Source organism: Solenopsis invicta, chromosome 4 (assembly GCF_016802725.1).
Source record: "Solenopsis invicta isolate M01_SB chromosome 4, UNIL_Sinv_3.0, whole genome shotgun sequence".
Classification (NCBI taxonomy): Eukaryota; Metazoa; Arthropoda; class Insecta; order Hymenoptera; family Formicidae; genus Solenopsis; species Solenopsis invicta.
The window spans coordinates 17,740,968-17,761,869 of record NC_052667.1 but is presented as its reverse complement, the minus strand read 5'-3'; the positions used below and the strand labels follow the sequence as shown (position 1 = coordinate 17,761,869).

Genomic DNA, 20,902 nt, shown 5'->3' with positions numbered 1-20,902 from the left:
TCAAATTGAAACCAATACCAAAACAAATTTGATAACAACAATGTGATGACAAAATGGCATCAAACACAAACCAAATCTATTATCAAACGCGTTGACAACATAATGTCAAACATACACCAAATCTGTTTTCAAACGTGCTGACAAAATGACACCAAATACAGATCAAATTTGATGTTTCCAAGAACAACAAAAAATTTCTTTTTTTTTAAAATAGGTTTTATTATTCATATAGCTTAATCTGTATTCACTGTTTCACATATAACATTTGAATTCACTTATTACAATTACGCATTATTTTATAAATTTTTGAAAACGTGTGTCGGCACCGGCGAAATTCGAACCTAAGATTTTGGAACAACAACCTAACACGCTAACACTGAGCTAATCGTACACTTGTGATATCGTTAATAAATAGGTATATTTGAAGTAAAACTGAACTAAGCCAAAAAAAATTCGCGTCTTGAATATCGCGCGATCGTTATCACTAACCCTATGATTATTTAACCTTAGATATTGTATTTTTAATATAAACTATATAAATAATTAAAACCTTTTCTTGCCCATAGAGAGATCAGTAAAAATATAATAATTACAAGTATTATAGTATCGAAGCATAATAAAACATTGACGTAAAGAGTACGTTGAAAAGTCACTTTTGCAATTAATTGTTATAAACAAATTGTTAAAAATAACTGTAGAAGAAAACTGATTGCACCAATCAATTCACCAGGAAAAATTACTAAAAAAATATACATGACGCTTTCTTAATTGTTATATAGTTGTTATAATTGTTATAAACAAATTAGCTGCATAATTGTTTTAATAAAAAGATAATGGCCGAATTCCGTAGAAAGAACGCATAATGTGCGTAATGTAACATTTTATCCTCGTTTAACTTTTGGTGATCAACAAAGATTATGTCATACGCATATGCGCTTTATGGAACTCAACAAATGTTGGATTCTTGTGTGATAAATGCTGACATTTTCGTAATAGCAAGCTTGCTTACTATCTGCCATCAATTTGTCAATCATACATACAACAAATCTGTCTGCTGTCAACTTCCAATCTGTCGTGTATTTTGACAAAGAGATAATGTTGCATTCTTGCGTGACAATTGCTAACATTTTTGCAATAACAAACTTGTTTACTATTTGTTATAAATTTTCGTCAAAGCTTACAACAGATTTGCTTGCTTTTCACCGCCAATTTGTCATGTACTCTACCAACAAGGTTGTAGTATATTTGGTACAAATCGGTTAACAGTACCGGAAATACCAATGTATGTGAACCATATGTGGATCAAAATCTGTTACCAACCTTTGCAGTTGCAAAAATGGTTATAGGGGATCTGTTCACAATTGCGTACAGCAATCCTAACTGTTACTATCTGCATTGTATATCGAGATTTTTATCCAAATATATAAATAATTAAAACTCGTTCCTGCTCATGGCCAGACCAACAAAGGTGGTCAAAAAGTAATAATTGGAAATAGGACAGGAGCATGAAAAATATTACTTACGTAAAATGCACGTTGCAAATATCAATTTTACAATTAATTGTTATAAACGGACAGGATGCAGATAGAAACAGATTAGATTGCTGAACGTAATTGCGGACAGATGTAGATAGAAATTACGTTTATAAAATGCAGACAGAAACAGGATTTCTATATGCAATTGGGACAGAAACGGATAGAATTCTTATATGTAATTCGGAACAAATAATGGATAAAAATCGCAGCACATAGAGTGCAGACAGAAACAAACAAAACTTCTGTACGCAATTGCAAACAGGTACAGATAGACATCACGGCGTGTAAGATACAGATAAAATGTGATTACAAACAAGATGCGTATAGAAACGGATAGAATTCTTGTACATAATTGTGGACAAATGCAAATAGAAATCACGACGTAGGATGCAGACAGAAACAGACAGGATTTCTGTACGCAATTGCGCACAGATACAAGTATAATATGATTACGTAAAAGATACGGACAGAAACGGACAAGATTGCTATACATAATTACGGACAAATGCAAATAATAATCTCGACGTATGTAATGCGAATAGAAACAGATAGGATTCCTGTATGTAATTACGGATAAGTACAGATAGAAATCAGGATATGATACAGGTACAGACAGAAATCAGCTTTACTTCAAATCCAAGTTTTTGTTAACAATACTACAAACGTGTAATTAGCTCATTGTCAGTGTTAATGTATGAAGTTAAAATTCCAAAATCTTAGGTTCAAATCCCACTGATGCGTTTTCAAATATTTATAAAATAATGCATAATGATAATTAGTGAAAAGGAATATATGGAAATCAGATTAACTTATAATAAAAATAAAAATAATAAGATCTGCAAAAAAAATAAAAAAAAATTTTATAACAAAAAATTTTTTTTTCGTGTACTCATTTACAGACAGAAATGGATAAAATTCGCAGTTGTTCATCCATTTTTACGGACAGAAATCAATAGATTATGAACACATTCTATTTACATCTGTCTGTAATTATATGGATACAGAAACGCATAGTAAAACAGACAGGTACGGATAGGATACGTTTTCTGTCCGTTTCTATCCGTAATTTTTAACTATTTTTAGTATACTACATTGCTTACTAAACGGCTAAGTAGCAATTTAAGGGGGTAGGACCCTTTGAAAAGTTAAAAAAATTGATTTTTTTTTTAATGTATTTTATGAAAGTACATACTTTTAACCCTTAAACACACCGATCCTATAAAATACGGAAACACATTTTCAGGTCTGGGAGACTTTTTCAACTTTGAGAAGCTATAACTTTGATTACAATCAATATTTTTTTACAATTTTTTTTTTTCAGTGAAAGTTCAGAATCTTAGGAGTGTGACTGCACAATCAGCATTGCCGAAAAATAATTTATTGTAAAGTTATAAAGAAAAAACCATTAAGCAAAAATAAGAAATTGGTCAAAAATCCATTTTTCATTAAAAAAATCATATCTTCGTAACAAAAAACTATTAAGAACTTTCTAATACGGCGTTTCAAAGCTAACGAGTCACACTTTCAAAATAAAATTTGAGTTCGTCATTCCTTTTAAAAAGCATAATTATGTAACATGGAGAATATGAGGTATTTTTGGACATCTAAAAATCCACTTTTTTTTAAGAAATCATATGTTTGCAACAAAAAACTTTTAAAGACTTTACAATACGGCGTTTTAAAGCTAAAGATTCGTACTTTCAAAAAAAAATTATATCATTGCCATTTCTACTAAAAAATGTACTTATGTAACAAAGCGAATATGAGGTATTTTTGATTAAATCGTGTCTAAAATTGAAAATTGATGTGTTTCATGATATATTTCGGAAAAACTCCCTTTCTACAGCATTTTATAGTATTCCATCTTTAGACAGAGTATATGCAAGTAATATCCGCGAACCGACCTCTTCAAACGTATTTTGTCCAGCTTTTTTATATAAACTACTCACAAAAAAAGTTTCACTTACACACTATATGTGTCGCATTGACCCTAACAACAATACTTTATTGCCGTGCCGTTCGAATTCTAGTTGACCAAAAAAAATGATCAATCATATCAATTGAAAGAGGAGATTTCAAACTTTTTTTACGTCTTGGTCCGAACCTCCTATCTCATTCGGTCTTCACATAGCAAGCGTTCGAAACTTCATATGGGATCTCTCAGACCCACTTACGTGTTTAAGGGTTAAGAATCAATCCTTAAATTTTTTATCAAAAAATTTGTATAATTACGGAAGTTATAACATTTTATTCAAAGTAAAAATTTTTACATGTGTACTTCTTTTTGATTTTATTTTATTATTTTCCATTGTAATAAGTACACTTTGCTTCCAAGTGTCTGATTAGCAATGCTTTTACTCAAACATTACAGAAAACTTATTACCTAGAATTACTGATTAGAATGACACGTATGTACTAAAAATAGTAAGTAAAACGAGTAAATTGTACTCTAAACTTTAAACACATTTTTCTCGAAACTATGTTTTTCAAACTGGTAATCACAATTTCAGACAAACTAATGAACCGATTAAATTCGCCTTTTATTTATGTATTCGAAATACTTCTTTCCATCGTTGGAGCTAGCAAAATTAAAATATATTATTGTGTTCGTTTTCTTTTTACATTAAACTTTCAAAATTTTTTGTGATTTCTTAGTTTGCTTTTACATGCATAATAATTATTTAAAAAAAAAGTTCGATTTTAAAAATTCTGGTTTCAACAATAACCAAACATTTGTAGATTAAAAATCTTTTTCGATTTGTTGTCTCAGATAATTAAGTGTTGAGATTTTATGGCCATCATGAAACAATGCGCGCTCGGACACGTCGCGCAAACAATGTTATAATTATTACAATTTTCGTTATTTTTACTTGTAAAAATTCCTAATTAACAACAAAATATAGATAAATATGTGCGCAAAATTTCAAATCAATCGTTCATATAATTTCTGTAAAAAAAAAAAAATCATAAAAATAGGCCTTTTTATCCACCGAACAATCATGCCTTCTTAATATGATTTATTGAATCTAAAGGTAAAAACTTATCACATTTAATTGCTACTTAGCCGCTCACTAAACAGTTGCGCATTTGGATGCATCCATTGACTCACTGTCTTGGCATTTTTTTGTGTAAAAATTAATGCGCACTACCTTCGAAGTATTATCGTTGTTCAAATCATACACGAGACAGTACAATAAGAGCAACTAAGAAACCAAATCGTGAAAGCAGTGCACAAAATATCAGTATTTGACTGCAATGAGCTATTCGTACTATGCAATGCTTACGTTGTTGCAAGAGGTTAAATATTTTGAACAATATTTACATTAAGTAAGTGACAATGTGAATAAATAAGTGTAAAAATATAAATAATAAATAAATATAATACAAAAATAAAAACCGTCTCTTTTGCAATTTTCTCCGAAACAAAGCAAAACAAAACAAAAAGAGCATATCTTTAAAGGACTTTATTTTTATTGTTAGTTCGATTATACACGCTTTCGAAGTTTTGACATTTAAGTTCGGGAACTCTGTATAATAACTGTTTATATTATTTGTTAATGTTAAGAAACATGCACAAAATAACATTTTGATTATTATAAAATGGTGAAGAAGTAAAACCAAAACATGTTTGTTTTAATTTAAATTCATAACAAAATAATTTACAAAAATAAACATTTTTTTGTACTCGCCATTTGATCGGTTATCTCTTTATTTATTGCTTTACATACAACAACAAACTTGTCTTGTATTTGTTATTAAAAAATTAATTTTTTTTCCCATTATTTCCTTATTTGAGTCTGCACTATTTCTTGCAAGTACAATAATCATTTGCAATGTAATTTTGCATGTTTAACCCAAATCTAAATTAAAAATTAACCGATATTTAAATTGCGCAAAAAAAAAAAAAATTAAAATTGCTGCTTTTGATAATAATTGTGTTTTTTGCAAATAAACGTATAATTTTTATTGATATTTACTTCTGAAGAATTTATAAAAATATTATTTTTAAGTGTTACTATTTCTAGGGAAGCTTTTTTCGTTTTGATACAGCATTTCTACGCTATAAAATTAAGCAGTTATATGCCGTACAATAATGTTGACATTTGTTGACATCAGTTTTTAATGATTTGTTATGTGTTTTTGGGTTATATAGAATTAAGACTGTATACCTATTATTTCCTAAATTATTTTTTCCTCTTTTGTAATTTAATTTTAATGCAATACAATATCGTAAGAAAACCGGAAAGAGTAACAACATATTTAAATAACAAGAAAGCTATATTGATCAAAAGCAGATTTTGATGATCCTGAATGTAATTATGAAATTAAATTGAAACAACAAACAATTGGGAATAAGACTACTGAGAGTCGGATATAAGTGCGCAATTAAAATAATTACTGTTCTTATAATTATTTATTCATCTTAAGCAAAATAATAAAATTAAACGAATGTTTCGATTCGCTTTGGAGTTATCTTTAGCGAATTAAGGCTCCTGACTCCTCAGCCGAGAACTCCGCGTTGACGGTAGCGACATTTCGTCGCGGACAAAATTAGAACTAATACACGTGAAACGTGATAGATTGACGATGAAATGTTATCGTGCATGTCATTTTGTTATTATGTGTTTTATTGTAAAAATATGAATAATAAATACTTGCCTCGTATTTACCAAATTCGTAAAAATGGACCGCGAGTAAAGTTTCTTTGAATTGTATACATAAAAGTACATTTTTCACTCCTTTCAATAGACATCCGTGTGTTTTCCTGTCTGCATAGACGTCACTTTACATGCTTTTTACGACTATTTACTGACTGCTGGGCAAAAAAAGGATAGTCGTGACAATATTTAGAAGTGTTTTAAAGCCATCTGATTAGTCTGTTTTATCCAAATTGGCATTATTTAGAAATGACACGTTGGACAAAATTACGTGCCCATGTGTTTTCCTGTTTCAATAGCTTCACTTTACATGCTTTTTACAACTATTTACTGACTGTTAGGCGGAAAAAGGATAGTCGTGATCAATATTAAGAAGTGTTTTAAAGTCATCTGCTTAGTCTGTTTTATCCGAATTAGCTTTATTTACAAATGGCATGTCGGACAAAATTACGTGTCATTTCACGCAATTTCTCACTTCTGACGTCACAACTTCAATATGGCCGCGGTGAGTACTCAGGAGCCTTAATGTAAAAAATAAGAAAAAAATATTCTAGCCATCAGTCACCAAAAACAGGATGCAGTCCAGTCACCAATGGCTTGCCAAATCCGTAGTGGTATCTTTACCCAGTGTCGCAGAAAATAACACTTCTCTATACAACTATCATATATTTTGTTTTAGGTAAATATATCGAATAGGGGAGGCTGCCCCAATGATCTTGACCTTGACATACGTTGGCAAGGTCATGACCCTGAGTAACGTTCAACAAGTTTTAGCCGTCGCTCGCCCTTCGTTAAAAAAATTATAATCATAAAAAGTTTATGAAAATTAAAAGCAATAATTACACATATACTCACATATACAAATCTAATATCATTACAAATTTCGACAAAAATAGGGATAGGTTAGGTTAAAAAAAATACGGAGAGGGGGTGCAGAGGGAGGGGCGGAGCCCCTCCCTCGCCCACTCGTTCTCTGTACCACATTTTTATGTGTATATGTGAGTATATGTAAATATATGTGAGTATATATGTAGTTATCGCTTTTAATTTTCATAAACTTTTTATAATTATAACTTTTTAACGAAGGGCAAACAACGGCTAAAATTTGTTGGACGTTACTCAGGGTCATGACCTTGACAACATATGTCAAAGTCAAGGTCATCGGGGCAGCCTCCCCTATTCGATATATTTACCTTGTTTTAGATAGCAAATAATTATCGTAATTAAGACTATACTTTCGTGATTCATCTATTTGAACTGATAAATACTAATAAAACCTTGAATAAATTTTTGTCCATCGAAAATTATTTTTTCCTGTCAAAGTATACACTCAAGCGTTCCACAACAATGCGTGCTCACAGTCTCAAGTAGAAATGTATATTAACTGTTTAAATCAAGTTGCTCTAATATCTTACTTTAATGCCACCAATAGTCAAGCGGTCAAGAATATAAATAATAAATAAATACACATATACAAACGTAAAAATAATAAAAGAGAAAAAAGTCATGTTAACTAAAAATATAAATAAATAAGAATAAAACTAAATTAGCAGCGAGTCAGCTTTTACAATTAAAATATCACAAATTAAATAAAAAAGTATATAAATAAATAAATAGAAATAAATTAGCGGCGAGTCAACTATTACAATTAAAATAAGTCATAAATTATCATGTTGGATAAAAATAAAAATATATAAATAGAAAATAAAAATAATTAGAGGTGAGTCAACTATTAATAAAATAAATAAAAATGAGTCACAAATTGTATATCGTTCCGGAGGATATAATTCTATTACAATTTTTTTTTAATAATGAAAGATATGCATAATGCAAGCATTCAGTGTCTGTTTGTAAATTGAGACTGTTATTTTGTAATTGAATATGTAACATTTCAGATATCAAACGCCTGCCCAAGAAACGTTTATTGTCTAAGATTTTGATGTTCTCCCAATCAAAATCGTAATTATAATTAAGTCTGTGTTCAGTAATAAATAATAACAGTAATTATTTGAATCTAAAACAAAAAAATATGATAGTTGTATAGAGAAGTATCATTTCCTGCGACACTGCCACGGGTAAAAATGCCAGTATGGATTTGACAAATTGTTAGTGACTGGATTGCATCTCGTTTTGTATGACTAATAAGGGCTAAAATATTTTTTTATTTTTTACATTAATTCATTGAAGATGATTGCTAAGTAAGTCGAAACGTTCATTTGATTTTGTTATTTCGTTTAAGATGAATAAATAATTTAAGAACATTAATCATTTTGATTGCGCATCTATATTCGCGCTGTCTCTCAGTAGCCTTATTCTCAATTGTCTGTTGTTTTAATTTTCGAGAGTCCTGAGTTACATATCATTAGTTTGAAATTAAATTGCTAATTAATTTAATAATTTTTGATGTTTACACGCATCTCTACAACTCTCCTTATCCCCAAAAAAACTGTATAGAATTTATTGCAAAAAAATATTACCTCGGCCAGGGTTTGAATCTAGATCCTTCAATTTTCCAAGCGGGTGCCTTAGCTATAATAGTTCGACCACTGAGGCACTTGACAATATTTATCGTAATAACCAGTAATGTGAAATGAGCGCATCAATAAAGAAGAGATAATAGTAATGTTTGTAAACATAAAAAAATTATTAAATTGAGTACGAAGGGGTAATCACTCGGAAAATAGATGTACACTGGACTACAAACTCCATCAAACTTTCGTTGAAATTCAATGAAATTCATTACGATTGCTAAAAGATCCTAAAAAAAGATTATCAAAAATCCCTCCTTAATAACTAATTAACTGGTTTCGACCAAAAATTCGTTATAAAAGCCAAAATTTCATGGTATAATACATAAGATTTATCAAATTATACCGGACTTCATCGAACTACGCCGGACTTCATCGGACTTCAAGGAATTCAACAAACTTCAAGGACTTCTAGCGGGTTATACACCGGAATTTAAGAGTGGTTACTCCCTCAATTGAGAATCAATTTAATTTTCGTGATATTAATTTCTTAGTTCTTCTTAAAAAGCTGTGTTTTCATACTACAATATCAATATTGTATGCATGTATATATGTACATGCACAAATTCCCAAGCACACTAATTTTTCATATTAGATATTTAAGCATAATTTTAAGAATTGAATATTGTATTTTCGTGTAATGCATTTTCTGCATTCCAACTCATTTTTTTTTTTTTTTTTTGTATAAATACCTTACAGAATTTTTGTATAAAACAACAATATTGATAACGTTGACAGCTTCAGATTAGGTTAAGAATAAATAAAACAGATCTAAATTTCTTAATTTTTTGTTTTTTTCCCGATATATTGGTGTGCAACTTAATTCGGTCCAATGATAATAAGAAAGCCTTCTTCGATCGTAGCTGGATCTTAATGCCTATGTTTACCAGGTGTAGAAGTGTGAAACCGGAATTTTCCTAGAAATGATGCTAACCATCAGTTTAGGGATCGTAAGACCACTTCTGCAGCGCCATCATCTCCCTCTAATAGCTGACAAAGATTTTCAACACACAACAACCCAAATTTCATACAGCGGTATATTTTTCTATAACCTTAAACATGTCGAGTTTTGTGCCTACAAACTACGATTTGCGGACAGCATTGGTTTTCTGTTATCATTTGAAGAAAACTGCTGCAGAATCGCATCGAATGCTTGTCGAAGCTTACGGTGAACATGCTCTTGGTAAAACACAATGTTTCGAGTGGTTCAAAAAATTCAAAAGTGGTGATTTTGAGAAACAAAGAGCGTGGGAAACCACTAAAAAAGTTCGCAGACAACGAATTGCAAGCCTTATTGGATGGAGATGATACTCAAACTCAACAAGAACTTGCGGATCAATTGAATGTGACGCAGAAAGCCGTCTCCATTCGCTTGAAAGCTATGGAAAAGATTCAGAAAGTGGGAAAATGAGTTCCACATGAACTGAATGAAAGACAGCAAGAAAATCGAAAAACCACTTGTGAAATGCTGCTCGACAGATACAAAAGAAAGTCATTTCTCCATCAAATCGTGACAGGTGATGAAAAATGGATATATTTTGAGAATCCTAAGCGTCGTAAATCATGGATAAATCCAGGCAAACCATCGACATCCACTGCAAGACCAAATCGCTTTGGAAAGAAAACAATGCTTTGTGTTTGGTGGGATCAAAAGGGTGTAATCTATTATGAGCTGCTAAAACCTGGTAAAACCGGGTTAACATTGATCGCTACCAACAGCAAATGATCAATTTAAATCGAGCATTACGTGAAAAACGACCGGAATATGGAAAAAGGCAATACAAAGTCATTTTGCACCATGATAATGCCCCATCACACACAGCAAAACGGGTCAGGAAAACGATCGAGGCGTTCAGTTGGGAAATACTAGCGCATGCGGCTTATTCTTCAGACTTGGCTTATAATATTAATTTAATATTTATTTTATTTTTTTTAAATAAATGTTTAATATTGTTTTAGTATTTATTTTTCATAAATTATTTAATTGAAAAAATGATTTTAGTAAGAATTTTTTAAATGTTTATTGAATATTTATTTAATGTTTATTTAATATTAATTATTTTGTTTATTTTTCATCTCTATAAAATTATGTTTATTTATTATTTATTTAACATTTAAGCTATTTATTTTTTGATTATTATTGATTTTAAAATTCGTTTATAAAATATTTCAATAACATTTATAAAAATCAGTAAAAAATAAACTTAAATATATATATTTATATAAATAAAATACTTTAATTACATATATTTCGTCTTTTCGATAACATATATTGACCTGATCTATCAATGATGTACATTAGCATAAAGTATTTACAGGTGATCACGAGAGATCAATTCGCAGTGATCATAGAGATCAAGCAACGTTCACCGGGGTCGCAACTTAGATGGGTGACCGCGTGAAAATTTCGGAAAAAAAAATCTAAAAAAACCCTCAATATTAAAAAAAAAAATTTGTTGAATGTAAAAAGAAGCATGAATCTATTAATTTTAACGTTTTTAAAAACATTTTTTAAATATTGTGTGTTGATTGAAACGTAAAAAAAAGGGCAATGATTAGAATTTTTGAGTGCCATATGCATGCATGCAAGCAATGAGTCTCATTTGGAGAACGCATTTGAGGCTCATATCGCTCGCACGCATAAGTATCGCACGCGTGCGACTGATATGATTCTCATATGATGACGCATCTGTCGGATACCGTGAGCTCACACCGTGTGGATAATCTGCATGGTATGCGCGCTCTGTGAACTCACTATGTGCGCATTTTGTTATCTGGGTTATTCAAAGTATTGTCCATCGCTAGCCACTACTTTTTCCCATCTTTTTGGCAATTTATGGATTCCATCGCAGAAGAAACGTTCATCTTTTGAAGCCAAGAATGAATCGAGCCAATTTTTGATACCCTGTTCTGAAGTGAAGCGTATTTCAGTCAAAGCGTTCTGCATCAATCGAAACAAATGGTAGTCGGAAGGGAAAAGGTCTGGGCTATAAGGCGGGTGAGTCAGAACTTCCCATCCGCTATTTTCCAAATAGTTTTTAACGGAAACAGCAACATGGGGCCGAGCGTTGTCATGGTGAAAGATTATAGACTCGTCTGATCGCATATTCTAGACGTTTTTCGGCTATAGCTCGCTTTAAACGTATCAATTGTTGCCTGCAAAAGTCTCCCGTGATGGTTTGACTAGATTTTAGCAGCTCATAGTGGATTACACCCTTCTGATCCCACCAAATACAGAGCATTACCTTGGCACCATGGATATTCGGCTTCGGCGTTGATATTCCCGATTGACCGGGCTTTACATATGATTTTTTGCGTTTCGAGTTGTAGTGAATTCATTTTCGTCCCCGGTAATGATTCGATGCAGAAAAGACTTCTTTTTGTACTGTTCAAACAACATTTCGGACATGCAAAATCGTCGTCCGATATCTCTCGGTTTCAATTTGTATGGGACCCAATTTCCTTTCTTTTGGATGTATCCCGCGGTTTTGAGTCGCTTCGAAATAGCTTGTTGAGTAATTTCCAATGTTTTTGCAAGCTCTTCTTGCGTTTGACACAAATCTTGATCGAGTAATGTTTCTAATTCTTCATCTTCAAACTTTTTCAGTTGACCCAAACGCTCTTTGTTTTTAATACTAAAATCACCACTTTTAAATCGTCGAAATCATTCTCTGCAAGATTTATCCTATGGCACAGATTCACCATATACTTCCACAAGCATTCGATGCACTTCAGCTGCACTTTTCTTCCAATTGAAATCAAAACTTCCCGCAAATGGTGCTTATTTGGAACAAAGCTCGACATTTTCAACGCAGTAAAACTTAAACTTGTTGTGCAAAACTCAAAGACTTGTAAACAATATTTGGTTGACAGATGTTAACACTTCACGATACAGCAAAAATCAGCTGTCGCCGTCAACCATTTATAGCACCTAGAGCCATCTTTTGAAAACAGACCAAACTAAGTTGTACATCCAATAAAATCGATGAGTTCGTACTCTATTAGTGCCTATATATTAATTATAAAAAAGGACTTTTAAATGCATAAAAAAATTATAAAAATAGTATGCGGGAAAAAATCATGTTCTGTCAGTAAAACAAGACGACTTCAGAATTTTCTTAAGTTTAAATTCATATTCATATTTAACAAATTACATTTAAAATGTTACTAATTACATTCAAAACTTATATTCTTTTATTACATGTTTTATTTGAAAAAAATGGTGCAAATTTGAATAAGGAAATAATATAAAAACTTATCTATTTGATCAATAAAATCAATCCTACTTGAAGGACACTACTTGACATCTTTCAAAACTGCCAGTCAACATAAAAAAAAACCAGAAACTTTAATCTAAATTTTGATGCCGAACAGTGAGAGTCTATTTTTTATATAGAAAATCTTTTCTAGAATTCTTGACATATGTAAATTCTTTACATATAAAAAAATATATTTCAAAGATTTATCAATTTATAATTTCTAAAAAAAAAAAATGTATGAAATCTAAAATTTTATTTTATTTTTTTTAGAAATCTTCAAAAATATTAATTATGAAAAATTCTTGAAAATATACAAATTTTATCAGTGTTTATTCAAATTTTGTAAAAAAAATTCCTTAAGAATTTTAGAATTTTATTCAAAATTTCAAGATTAGAGAATTTTTTATTGCAATTTTAAAATATATTTTATTGTATCTTTTAATATTCTTTAATCATACAATCACACAAAAGCTATTTAAGTTTCGAATATTAAATATAGACAAATATTTTAAAAAAATATGAACTATTAAATGCACACAATAATCTATCGCCACGCATAGATCCAGCTCATTGGATATAATTTAAAAAGTGACTAAACATATAATATTAATTAAAAACAATGTATTGCCATTATTTTTTATAAAACGTGTGAGTCACACGATAATGTACAATGAGGTGCATTACTGAGATCCTTTTTCGATGTAGCTAGTGCAAAAGTCACAGCAACCTTAGCCAATCAGACGAACTCACTAAGCCAATGGCAACACATGATTGGTTAAATTGCTGGAGTTCCTACACCAAAAAAGGACCTCATTAATACACCTCATTGTACGTAGATATGCCATATTTATTGCTCTAATCAATTTGTAAATTAGTAAGAAAATGAAACAATTCTGTTAGAAAAAGACAAGAATTTAAATTTATGAATAAAGTTTCTTCAAAAATTTTCCTGAGAATCAATAAAATTCTATAATTTTCAAGATTGAAAAGAAATCCCCTGAAAATTCCAAGTTCTGCCAATTTTTTTGGTATTAAATATTCCGTTTCTTTTTTTAATCACGTTATCTTTATTTTTTGAGATATGCAGCGATCATGACGCAGAGAATTGTGTGTTTACTTTCTGTGTCAAAAATCTAAATTCAAATTCAATTAAAAACATAGAATTTTTAATCAATTGTTACCACTCGGAAGACAACTGCAAACCTTTGAGAGTACCTTGTCATGAAAATCCTTCTAAAGAGATTATTCGAAATCGACATTTAAATTGTAAGTCTGTGACAATTGTACAACATGTAAATCAAAAATACTTTCTCAAGGATTATCATGTTCTCTGAGGTTAAAGACAAAAAAATATCTTCATTTTTTTTAAATATATGCAATACATAATTGCTCCAAATAATATGCGTGAGCTTACTCTTCTTCTGGAGTCAATGATGGCACACTAGACGTAATTTGATTTGGCGAGGAAGCTCCATCAGTAATATCAACAGATAGTTCATGATCCGTTATGTCATCCCACGCATTTTGAGAACTATCTTCTTCCAGCGATGCTATTTGTGCCGTAGCTTGAGAATCAGATATCTCTGTAATAAAAAGACATAAATAACTTATAAATTCTCTTTTTATTAAGCAGAAGTATGTCACTTGCTGTACCATTGTTAGGGTCAGTTGTTTGCCTATCGGATCTTAAATTTGTGCTAAGTCTTCTTAAAGCCTCTTCTAAACTTGGAAGACGTCTGATGTTGGCCCTTGTTATACCCGATTCGATACGCACTATCCTTCCACGGCTGTCAAGTCCGTAAGAGATGTGCGGCATATTATCATCCGACATCGTGCTTCAGCAAAGCAAAACCTTCACAGTTTCATCACTATTTTGAGAACATATTAAAATTATACTTAAATTACTCCTATAAACGAATCATTACTCTCTGACTTGCAAGTACTTTTAGGACTATGCTATAAATTATAAGATTACGCTACTGAAAATTGTTTACTTAGTTGCGTTTCAAAATTTACTGCAATATTGAAAATTTATACGTAATATAAATTATAGATTTTTAATAATGGCATTATACATCGGAGCGCAGCCATTTATGTAGATAATAGCAATGTTAATTATATTCTGTATTGAATAACACAATACAGAAAAAAATAATTACAAAATAAAACATTAAAAAAACAATATTACTAAGAGATAGCAATGTTAATAAATTAAACTGTGTTTTTCAATATACTAAACCTATATTGATTTTTCTTCAATAATTGTTAATATTATTACAATATTAAAACAATATTAAACAATTATATTTAAAAATTTAAAAGAAATAATATATATGTATAAATATATTTTATTATATAAAAAATAAAATTTTCAATAGACAATTTAAAAAATATACTTAACATTTATAAATTCAACTTCTCACACTTGACAAAGCATAAGGACTATTTTTTTAATCATTTGACAAGTATTTTAACCACTTGAACATAGACTATTCTTGCACTAATTATATACAATTTTATACTAATACACAGCACATAACATGGGCAGAATTTGAAATTGAATAATATCAACATTATATATATACACACACACACACACGCACACGCACATACATACATACATATACATATATATACATGTGTGTGTGTGTGCACTCTAAGTTGTGTGGAATTATGTAATTATGATTAATTTTGGTTACACGACAAGTAGAGGTTTGAGTAAATATTTTAATTTGTAATTAGTAACAGCTGATGATAGTCGAGTGAGATCAAAACGTTCCGTCGACAGTGTGATTAATACTAAACAAAATTATATTTTATATAAATAATAATTTTTCTCGTTTTGGCCTTTTATTTCTAACTATTTGTTTTCATACAAGCAAGAAATCTTCGTTATTTTTTATAATAAAGTAAATTTTTAAAAGAAGGTCAATAACCGAGCAAATTAAGATAGTTATAAAGTTATAATATATTGAATCAAGTGTTACATTAAGTTTTTTTGCAAACAAAACGTTTTGATTTCACTTACAAGGAAAACTCTTGAAAAGTGCCTCACCGATTTTAACAAAATTTTATGGGTGTGTAGTATTCACTCACATCTCTACTGTAGTAAAGCCGTTCGTTGCACAACTTAAGCATTCTCGAGAAAATGACGATTAACTATTTCCAGCACCTATGGTACCGTTATAGAAGAACGATTGTCAAGTTAGCGATGTAACGTAGGGTTTTAGGACGTTGACTAGTATGCGTGAGGTCCCGAGGATTCGATCTCCGAGGATAAGATTATTTTTTTATTTAAATCTTATATTTTTAAATTGTTATAAATAATTTTTAAATCGTTTTTAGTTATTTAATATAAAATGTTATTTAAAAAATTCAAGGAATTTAAAAATGTTCTTCTACTACTAATTAAATTAAAATTTGTCATAAACACACAAAATATGAAACAAGAATTAAAGGCCTAAAAAATAGTGTTTATGAGAAATTTTAATTTATTTAGATAATAGAGCATTTTCAAATTTCTTGATTTTTTTAAAAATAATATTTTATAGTAAATAATTCAAAACTGTTTAAAAATTATACATATATAACAATTTAAAAATAGAAGATTTAAATTTAAAAAAAGTCTTATCCGCGGGAATCGAATCTGGAATCCCACGCATACTAGTCAACGTTCTAACACCTTATGCTATGTCATTAACTCGACAATCGTTCTGTAACTGTACTATAGATGCTGGAAATATTTAATCGAATTATTTTCTCGAAAATGCCTAAGTGCAACAAACGGCTTTACTACAGTAGAAAGTGAATACTACACGCTCATAACATTTTATAAAAATCGGTAAGGCACTTCTTAAGGGTTCCCCTTGTTAGCCTTTTTTAATCGTCTTACCTATTATAATATAAAATAATAATATTAATAATGAGAGCTACATTTTCGATTAAATATAATATAAACTTTTACAATTTCATCAAGCACACATTTGTGCAAAGGAAGTTATGATGATAATGAGAGCTTACATTTTTGGTTCAATATGTACAAAAAATACAACAAATTTATTGGATAAACTAGACAAAAGAGACAATTAGGCACCAGAATTAAAGAGCACAAAAATAACAAAATTAGAACCATCAAGACATTCAGTATTCACTGAGCACAAAGCAAATAAAAATCATACATTTGATTGGGATAACACACAAATCATAGACATAAAAAAACATTTCTACGAAAAACTTATATCGGAAACAGTACACATAAAAAAGTAAAAGAACATAAATTTAATAAATGATACTGAATTGCTTGACAGTGCTTATTTCGATATTCTAAAAGAAATTGCCGATATCTCCTTCTCTTAGCCTTCTAACCTTCTATGTTTGGGTCTTTTTCGACCCAAATACTTTTTAAAAATTCTCGTGGTATAAGAGTATTATTAACAAAAGGTTTAAGCTTCGCAATTTTTTTTTAATATCTACAATATTTTGACACATTTTAGTGGATAGAGTATTACAATATGCAAAAATGTAACTATACTCTAATATCACTAGAATTCCCAAAAATGTTGAGATTGGAAAAACCCAAATACAGTTAGAAAGTTCATATTTTATATTTATATATTTACACTTCCAACATAATATTATCCACCTCCGCGCTAAACTTAGTCCTTTAGTCAAACATGAGATCTTCTGTTAAGAGATGCAGACATATCAAGCAGAAAATTTGACATCTTACACAAGACTCCTTCAAGGTATTTCTTTTTAATTTTTAACTTATAGATCATTAAAATTTAACGATAATTACTTCGATATAGGCTTTCAGATAACCCATGAAAACTCGTTTTAATTTTGACACATAAAACTGGACAAAACATATTCATGCCTTCAAACGAGTAATCTGTTGAAAAAATTGTGGCTCCTTCTGCAAGAACGATTTTTTAGAAATTTAAAACATTTTTTGTATTTGTACATGATAAACCAAAAATGTAAGCTTTCATTATCATCATAACTTTCTTTGCACAAATGCATGCTTGATGAAATTGTGAAAGTTTATATTATATCTAATCAAAAATGTAGCTCATTATTATTATTGTTATTATTATTGTCATAATAGATAGAACGATTGAAAAAGCTATGTAAAGCCAAAAACATTTTGTTTGTCAAAAAAAACTCGATGTAAGAGTTAATTCAGTACATATATATTTATAACTATCTTAATTTGCTCAGTTGATCTTTTAAGTTAAGAATTTGCTTTAGCACACATGAGCCAATCTTATTGTTTCGATTTTATAATAAAGTTAATTTAAAAGGTTTAAATGTAGCATCTTTCCCCAATTCATCTTAAATAAATAAAACAATTTTATATATCAAATTAATTGTCTGAGCATAAAAATATTAGAAGTATATTTTTAATACTATAAATCAAAAGCATATTTTTTATGAAAATATATCTCTGGCAAAGATTTTCAATTTCAATTGAGTTTTCAACTAAGAAATTATAATATTTGATGAATTTGTAGGATAAGACAAACTTTCGTATTGTGTATCCAATAAGTCCTGTAACTATATAAAAAAAATTTATTAAAATGTGTGAAACATTTTCTTAAATTGTTGAAAAAAAAACTTAAATTTTAAAAATAATATTGATTCTTGTAACGGTCTAAAATGGACTTTATATAAATAAATATATATATGTAAATGTGTGTGTGTGTGTGTGTGTGGGGGGGTGGGTGTGTGTAATCATTACAATTTATATATAGTACATTTTAAAAAAGCAAAACCAATTTTAAATAATAAGACTCATAATGTTACTTTCTAAATTTAGATTTTATATTATGTAATATGCGTGAGCTCTATATTATATATACACTGAATAAATGTTGGAACACTATTGAATAATATTCTTGAATGTTGAAAGGCAATGTAAGTGTTAAGATGTAATCGTTGTCGATTAATCGAGATATTAATATGTTATTAAAATGAAGTTTGAAACTAATGATGTTAGCACCGTATTCTTGCGTTTATCTTATTTCTATGTTGCCTAGATCTTTATAAACAGATTCCGCTGTAAGACACGAAAGCATACACACGTTTTAATTTACTGAACGTTCTCTTTTCTAACAGTTTATTCAAGTTGTAATAAATATTTGTATTGAACACAAACGAAACTGTTATTAGTAGTAAAACTTATCTGTAAGGAAAACAATAAAAAAAATATTAATTCAACAAACATTGGATGTTTCTATGTCTCCTCAAAGTTAAATCTACATTTTGAAACATTGACATTGAGTCTGAATATTGATTTGCAATAATTTGTAATGTTTCTGAAAAGTCAATTCAATGTTTGTGCTCCGTTTAAAAATTGTTAATATATTTAATTTGTGTATTGATAAAATAAAAATATAATATTAAAAATAAAAAACCAATATAAGATCTGAATTTTTGATAATCCACAAATTATTGTCTATGTAAACAATACATTAAATATAGCTTACACAGTTTACATTGTACACATGTAACTGCATATTATTTATATTTCACACATCAATCTATTTTTAATCAGTATAGTAGAAATTTGCTTTTAATGAATAAATCTTTCCATCAATTTTGATATTTTTTTTTGTTTCCAATATAAAAGTTATATGACACATTTAGATTTTGCTAAAAATTAATATAATTTTTCTTATAATAAAGTAAAATGTGATTTTCAATATTTTTACTTCTGCTTTTCTCAATTACATGTACAACATAGTTTTGATATCCGAATACAAAGAGGTTATGATAGGTTACGTCAGCAGAAAATTCTGTCGTACGAGTTATGTTTTCAGATTCCATTACGCAAATCATATAAATATTATGCAAATATTTTTTGTATAGTATATGTAAAACGGATTACACGACAATAAATTCACAAATCACGTGATTGCACATAGAGATTAAATTACCGACATTTGTCCTGCACAATGTTAAAAGACGTAAATAAATCTGGTTGAACAATAATGTAAGAACAATCGTGAATCATTTTCATCATTATGAGAAAAATTACGATTGTTAAGCGATATAACGTACGTAAGTGTGATGAATGGAGCCGTATGTAAGAACAATCGTCTGCAATATAAGCAATCCAAAGTAAACACACGTCGTGCACAGAACGGCACGAGTTATAAAACTGTCGGGCTTGTAACTGCAAGGCATGGAAAAATGTATGCGTCTCACAGATTTTACGTTGTTCGATTGGTGATTTCTCTCGAATACGATTAATCACACGATGACTATGCGTGAATACGATGTAAAACTGACACTTTTGTGACTCTCGTGAGCAAGCGCGAAAAAAAGAAAAACAACAGTCTCTGGTAACGCTTGCGATGGACGGCGGCGTTTGTATTCATTTCAACAAACAGTAATGAGAATAAAACGCTGCAAGGATTGGTTCTATATCAACAAATACCTATTACACGTTTGGAGAAAAAATATACTATAATATTTATATATAAAAAAGTATACAGTAGTAACTGATTAAAAATAAGTTAAACAATAAAGTTAAAAAGATATAATTTAATGAATTAATTTTAAATAAGTTTATTTTTAATTTTGACTTTTCCCATAGCATAGAGAGCATACAGCATAGAGAGATTGCAGAAACATTGCAAGATGATTTTATTGGAACATTCCCATACAGTACAGAACATTGCAACAACATTGTAGCAATGTTGCAAATTGCAGTACAATATTGCGTAGATATTGTAGTACCCATACAGCACAGAGAGATTGCAGGAACATTGCAGAATGATTTCACTGAAACATTGTAATATTGCATATTAATTGCGAAACATTGCTGCAACATTGCTGGAAGATTGCAGCAACATTAAGACGTCCGCTTTTTGAAATATTGCATTGAAACATCCCATTTTTCCAAAATATTCACATAA

The 20,902-nt window shown here is 29.7% G+C and overlaps 1 protein-coding gene across 4 annotated transcripts in view; it reads right to left on the bottom strand.

Moving 5' to 3' along the window:
* The window catches only part of LOC105197244 (E3 ubiquitin-protein ligase MARCHF5), a 69,202-nt gene extending 48,831 nt beyond the window's left edge, over window positions 1–20,371 (bottom strand). The window contains exons 1-3 of one of the 4 annotated variants that reach the window (XM_039447740.1): window positions 20,043–20,371; window positions 14,634–14,848; window positions 14,395–14,563 (exon numbers count right to left, since the gene is read on the bottom strand). In XM_039447740.1, coding sequence (XP_039303674.1) covers window positions 14,395–14,563; window positions 14,634–14,811 — 347 coding nt within the window. In that variant the 5' untranslated portion in view covers window positions 14,812–14,848; window positions 20,043–20,371. The remainder of the gene's footprint in view (window positions 1–14,394; window positions 14,564–14,633; window positions 14,849–20,042) is intronic. The other 3 variants (XM_039447741.1, XM_039447739.1, XM_026140125.2) reach the window with 3 other exon arrangements.
* Between the last annotated feature and the right edge of the window lie 531 nt (window positions 20,372–20,902).